At 33.4% G+C, this 7378-nt stretch overlaps 1 protein-coding gene across 1 annotated transcript; it reads left to right on the top strand.

The window, feature by feature from the left end:
- The first annotated feature begins 2830 nt into the window (after positions 1-2830).
- On the top strand, positions 2831-3565 carry LOC149149483 (uncharacterized). The gene has a single exon (XM_089438610.1). It carries the CDS (start codon positions 2965-2967, stop codon positions 3445-3447), a length of 483 nt encoding a protein of 160 aa, XP_089294736.1. The 5' UTR covers positions 2831-2964; the 3' UTR covers positions 3448-3565.
- The last annotated feature ends 3813 nt before the right edge of the window (positions 3566-7378 follow it).

Below are 7378 nucleotides of genomic sequence, written 5' to 3'. Positions count from 1 at the left end.
CAAATATAAATTCTTACATGTCATTTATATATAAGGTTGGTGAGATGAGATATTACACTACCAATATGAATGTAGGTATTTATAATATCTAATGAGAAAAAGATATTTTGAGGAAAAAATGTTCTATGTTTCACTCTACTTAAATGTAATTTATTTAGCACTAATCCATGAAGGGTTGAACTAATCTTGGAAACATGTTACAAGGTTGATGGAAAAAAGCATCTTCATAATCTTGGAAACATGTTATAAGGTTGATGGAAAAAAACATTTTTATTAAAATATATATATAGTCAATCATGACTTCTCGTTTTCTTGTAATTTTAATTTCAATTTTAAAATATCTAAACACTAATCCTAGAGATTCACTAACCAAGCTTCTCACATAAATTAAATATCCATATACAAAATGTTAACATCCAAGTTTCTCACCCTTAAGAAAATTCCATTAAACAAAGTGTTGACCTCCAAACTTCTCACCTAAGTTAGAATTCCATAAGCAAAACGTTAACATCCTCATCAATGTGTAAGAGTAAAATGATTCAATTTTATTAAAATTGCATGTGGCAAATACTTGAGATTTGTCAAATAAACAACTTCAAATCCGATCTTATATATTCGTAACAATTATATGATTTCATTTTAAATTGCAAAAAAAAAAATCAATAATTAAATTATAAATATGAGTGTAAACCAAGTTTCAAATTCGATTTTATAGATCCGTAAAGATTATAAAATTTCATTTTAAATGGCAAATAAAAAAACAGGCTTTCAATAATTAAATTATAAATATGAGTATAAAAAAACTTATGATATAATAAATGCAATTTATACAATTTATATTATATGAATATTTATATTAAATAAACACAAAAAATAAATAAATAAACAAATAGATGATGAATGTGGTGCATGACAAAATTTGGTAATAAATAAATGCGTACATGTGTTGGAACTTACTGTATATGGTGTCTTTCATGCCAAATGTTCAACCCCACTTACTCTTTCCTGTGGGCAAGTGTAGGCAAGCCACCCGCGCAATTAGGCAAGTCATAATCCACCTTGAAGGAAGGCAAGGAGCCCCTCTCTTGTCTTTCTTGACTAATGGACGTAAGTGCTTTTGCACTCACTGACCCTGGAAGGCCATCCTGAGTAACTCTGTGAAGAGGACATCGAAAGTTCATTAGGTGTTGGCTCCTTGTTAATGGCGGTGTAGAAGGTCAAGGTTCTCTGTGCGTTTCATGGCATGTGCTTAAATCTAGTGATGTGTTTCTTTACTAACACCTGCGGGTTTTGGTGTAACGGCAATCGTGACTCCAACAAGTGTTATCAAAGCTAGAGGCCTCAAGTTTGAAACACACTGGGCTGGCGTTGGGGGGAGATTATTGGCTCCCCATTAATGGCGATGTAAAAGGTCAATGCTCCCCGTGTGTTCTGTGGCATATGCTTAAATCTAACGATATGTTTGTTTACTAACACCTGTAAGTTTTGGTGTAATGGCAATCGTGTCTCCAACAAATGAATGCGAGAAATAAGGTAATAAGATGTTATTAAAACAATTACTTCAAAGTCATAGGGATAACCATACCAATCCGAGACCGGGGGTCATCGCAAAGAAAGAAGAAATATGACTTGCATACAACATTGCAGACCTCAGTGCATAGCCCAAAAAAGAAATGGCAGTTAGTAATAAAAAGAAAAAAAGTAAGGGATGATTTTGGATAAAACATAGATAGCTAAATACTAGATAAACCAGATGCACTCCAACATCGATAGGAGGCACTAGATTACCAAATGCTAAATACTAGATAAACCAGATGCACTCCAACATCGATAGGAGGCACTAGATTACCAAATTCCATTATTGGTCATTCGTCCAACATCAATAGGAGGCATTAGATCATCAAATTCCATTACATTATCAAATTCCATCACTGGTCAAGATTGATTGGATGCCACTAAATTCCAATAAAGGAAATAAGAATGTCACTCCCATAATAAGCCCCATTGATAGGATGCCACTAAATTCCAATAAAGGAAATAAGAATGCCACTCGCATGATAAGCACCAATGACCCAGAGTTTTAGTCGTTGTTTCTACCAATAAGTTTTGGTAAAGAACATAGTGATGTGTGGTTTGATAATAAGTTTATTTGAGTAAAGTTGAGGAGACCGCAGTTCAAATCTCATTGAGTATTTTGATTTGCTGTGGTGGCGGTTCAAGAAGCAGATTCCCCACCTCCGGTTTGCTAAAATCATAGGATCTTAGTATATGATGTATGCCTTGGCGACACGAGAGTCTCGCTTTGCTAAAACCATAGAATCTTAGTATATCGACTTGCAAATAGTTGGATGTACTCTTGGAATTATAGTGGCAGCTACTAGAGTTGATCCTAGGTCTCCCATAGATTAAGACTGGCAGTTATGATTAAAATGAAATAAAAAAATAATAAGCTTTTGCAAAAAAAATCCCAACAAATGGCTTCAAAATTCCACCCAGAGAGCGTGGTCAACACACGCCCATTGCCCACAGTTTTAATGGTCGTTTTCGATAATACGTGTTTGGAAGCTAAACCAAAAATAAAACCCAAAAAAAGAACCAGAAAACAGAAAACCCACAAAGAATGACGTCCAGATCGATCCTCCGTGTAATGTGCGGTCAAAACACGCCACCGTGTTTAATTCACATGTGTCGGATTTGTGGAGATGAGATCCGCAAACCCTGGGCGAAACCACCCTCACACAAGAAGTCGCAGGACGAACTTTATTGCTCCCTTCCTCTGAGTCTTCTGATTTATTTATTTCTCATACCAAATTTATATTGCACTCTCCACCTGTTTACATAATCCCCTACTTCTATAATCCCATCTGCGAGCTGTTGTTCGGTACTAGGGCATCAGATCCGGTAGAAAAGGGTTTTTTTTGCTCATAAGCAAGGAGATTCGAACAGGCGCTTTCTGCCGGGCAAATGTCTGGTGGAGTTGTTAAAAGGTCAGGAGAAATGGCTGCAAGCCAAAGTGGTAGCGCTGCTGCTGTTGAATTTGTGCAAGAAAGGTCGTTTGTATCGAACAAGAAACATGACGACGATGCGGCCGAGGTTCGATCCTTGGTCTCTCAGCCGCGGCCTCTTAGCCGATTGCAGAAGAAGGCACCGGCTATAATGCAATTGGAAAGGCAGTCCGCAGATTCGATCGGGTTATGTTGCAGGAGCCCGATTCCTTTCTTATCTCCAATCCTGGTGTCGCCATTGGGAAGAGGAGATCTTGAGAGGTCGATGCTTATTGAAGAAGCTGGAAAACAAAACCCAGCGGATGAAGAAGAAAGTGTAGTTAATGTTGTTATTCCAGCAAATGGATGTCAACACCCCGCGGCGCCATTTATTGGCGAGAGGGTTTGCTCCTTCTCCAATTGCTTTGTGGAATTATGTGTTCAAGACCGCCGTTGTTCGTGATTTACTTGTGCATGGAGGGGCTTATTCCACCCCCTGTTTCATGTAATCCCAGAATGTCTCCCAAGAGGAGACCATTTGTACTCGATTGGAGTGTGGCAGATAATTCATGGTTCCAGGTTTTTTTGTTGCTTCATTGTTCACTGTTCGTAAACATCATTCCATTTAGATCCGGATCGGATTGGAGTGTGTTAGAAAACTCATGGTTCCAGGTTGATTGTTTCTTCGTTATTTAGTGATAAAAAACGATGAAGTTTAATGATATTTGTCTCTATAATAATTTTTTGGAATTACTTTGAAAAACAAAAATATATAATTACTGGATTTAAGACCTTTGTGGTTAATATCTTGTAACTTAGAAATCGGAGAACGCACAATAAAAACCAATCAAACTTAAAAATTATGTTTTAAATAGAAAAATAATGTGCGCTATAATTAAAAAATTGAATAAGCCTAATTAGAATAATCAAATGTTTAAATCTTCTATTTTTAAAAAATATTTCAACAAGAGATTTAAATAAACTATGTGAAGATCTTCTAATTATGTAAAGATTTATATTAACTAATTTAGGTCTATGTCAAATTCATATATATATCTATATATAGAAAAAAATATCAAGGTTTAATGGTTAATTTTTTCTCTCATATATACTCTATTTAATATTCAAAAATACTATTTAAACAATGAAAACTAATTGTGTTCTAAATAAAAAAATAATGTCGACTATAAAAATGAATAAGTTGTAAAGTAATTAGAAGTAAAAAAATGTATGAGTAAGATGTTTAAGTCTATCAAAAAATAAGTTTTTATGGTTAAAATGTTCCTTTGGTCATATATACACTATTTAGCATTCACAAATACAATTTAAACAATTGCACGTGGATAATTTGATCCCTCGTACTTAAGATGGATTTATGTTAGTTGAGCCAAGAGGTTCATTCTACAGCCCAATATGAGGGGATGTGTAAGTTTGTCCATCCCTCTATTCCCTTTAAAATAAAAATTATGTTCTAAATAAAAAATAATGTCGGCTAAAAAATGAATATGTTGTTAAGTAATTAAAAGTCAAAAAATATGTAAGTTGTTTAAGTTTATCAAAAAATAAGTTTTATGGTTAAAATGTTTCTTTGTTCATAGATACACTCTATTTAGCATTCACAAATACAATTTAAACAATGAAAAATAACTCATTGTATTTGACACTCTAAAGAAGTTTGCATCTAAAGAATTTGATCCCTCCTCTCCGGTCATGTTAGATTAGTACTTAGGATTGATCTATGTTGGTTCTATAGCCCAGTGTGAGGTGATGTGTAAGTATGTTTGTTTGTGTTAAAATAAAATAAAATATTTTTTTGAATAAAAAATGTTATGCATATTTAATTAGTTGTCTATATGACTTAATATAATTTTATGTAAAGTAAAAAAAAAAAAAAAAACAATCTTGTACTTTCAAAAATATTTTAATACGTGATATGAACTTTATATATATCTATATATAGAAATAAATGTTAAAAGAAAATATTTTAATGTTATATAAAATAAAATATCCAATATGGATTATGAATAAAATATGTTAATATAAATTAATATTGATGTATATTTAAAAATGTATTATTATTAATATACCAATATGTTTAATATGCGTCGATAAAATAGCTCAATGCACATGTTATATAATCTCTATAACATTAAAAAATATAATATTGTTTTTTTTGCATTCTAAAATAAGTTTGCACTTAACAAATTTAAACAATAAAAAGTTACATGTTGTTTTTTTTTGCACTCTAAAATAAGTTTGCATCTGAACAAATGTGATCCCTCTCAACTCATATTAGATTTGTTGTTAAGATGGATCTATGCTGGTTAAATTAAAATGATGAAAACTCTATTCCAAAATAAACACTCCTTTAATTGTGAAAATTTTAAATCAATAACCTTACTATAAATTAGTAATTAGATCCGTTGCTAAAATCGATCTATACTAATTAAATTAAAATGATACAAACTCTATTCCAAAATAAACACTTCTTTAATAGTGAAAAAATTATATCAATAACCTTACTATGAATTAATAATCTTAATATTAATAATACACCCACTTATGGTTTATTCAAAATCTTATAAATTCAAAATATATATGTATATATGGTGTTTTGAATAGACCCCATATATATATATATATATATATATATATAAAAGTTCTATCCAAAATACCATAAAATTATAAATTCAATATATAATTAAAAACATATATATTATAAATTTAATATATCATTAAAACATATATATGTAATGCTCCAGGAAAATGTAAATATTTGATTTGACTGTGGTTAAAAAACTGAATATGACATTATTTACTGTTTTGGAATTTAATAATATTTTTTATTTCTTTAATAAACAATAAATGTTTTCTTGGAGAAAGCTGGCAACTTCTGAGAGGGAAGTTGGAAAAAACAAAAAAAACGGTTGCAGTGAACTGCAACCCTAACCACCTCCCCTAATTGGGAAAGTCCCCTGAACTGCAACCCTAACCACCTCCCCTAATTGGGAAAGTCCCCAGAGGAGAAGGGGGATGAGGGGTGGGGTTTGTCTGCGTTGTGAGGACAGGCAGAGCAAAAAACAAAGGAGAAACGGCTAAGTCTGGTGAGGACCAGATAGCCAAGCACTAGGTGCCAATATCTTGTCGAGGACAGCGGTCCTGCAAGAGAGCACGGGGGAGAGATTCTGGTCCCAAAAGACGAATCTCGAGGTTGGGTGGCAGATTGGAAGCAGAGGACAAGAGGAAGTTCCGCTTCTGTAAAACTACGCAGAGCGCAGCGATACAGGAAGCAGAGGTGAGCAACTCAGTTGCAGTCAGACTAGAACAACGTGCAGACAGGTATGGAAATTACCACTGAGGTGCCTAATTAAGTTTATGTCAATAATCAAGTTTGTGCCATTTATAATATAGGAACCGTAACAGTAAAATTTAGTGCAGCCATAACTCTCAACCAAAGGGGAAACTTAGAAATAATGGTAATGGAGTGATTAGTTGTCATCTACATTTTTTTTTAAATAAGAAAAGGGAAACACAACTAGAACCCTTATAGGGTATGGAAACCTGTTCGTAACAGAGTCACGACAGAACAATTGTAGGTTCATAAAATGCTTGGACCGTGGAATCCCTGTTTGCCAGAAAAACCCTTAAGGGTGGGGAGGGTTAGTTAATGACCCGACATAATTGTTTTCCTCCATTGAGTAACTCGGGCGTGTAGAAAAACTGAAGTTGGCACTGTATAAAATAAAGATAAAAAATAAATAAATATATTCAGATATACATGCACTCGATAGAATTGTACAGGCGAAAAATGGACAATAAACCCTAAGACCTTCCACCCTAGAGGCACGGGCAGTAGGAGGGCCTGACGTGTCATTTGCCTACGACTGAGTTAGACAAATGAACGTGGTAAGACAACTGTTGTAGAGCGACAATCTCTAGAAAAGAGAAGACTAAGCGTAATATCATCTTTTAAAAGAAACATTCCTTCGCAGACTGACGAATGATTGAAATACTCAGGACCTTAAATGAATTTAGTAAATACTGTGTCGAATATTCACATAGCAAAAACAGTAGACACCATCAAAGACTGTGTGGGGAAAAATAATTCTGTTAAACAAATTCTGCTATCTGTGAAATATGAGAAACAACTGTTATACAGAACAAGGCTATGACTAATCTTGTCAACTATTTAAATGAAAAACAAAAACATACAGATAGATAAGGACAACAATCCTTGAAAATTCTCTGAAAATAGTGATATTAAATGGGTTCCCTGAACCTCTTTATAACCCATAGAAAGACCAAACAGAGCATTTGACAGAAAGTTGTTATCGTCGTAATCTTCCCTACAAACAAGAAACTATGATCGAAAATACACAGGATTATATATAATC

The sequence above is a fragment of the Pinus tabuliformis genome, chromosome 9 (assembly GCF_031772625.1).
Source record: "Pinus tabuliformis cultivar Carrire ecotype Pingquan chromosome 9, CPIR1, whole genome shotgun sequence".
NCBI classification, from domain to species: domain Eukaryota; kingdom Viridiplantae; phylum Streptophyta; class Pinopsida; order Pinales; family Pinaceae; genus Pinus; species Pinus tabuliformis.
Note: the sequence above shows the minus strand (reverse complement) of the source record. Positions and strands in the feature narration are given on the sequence as shown.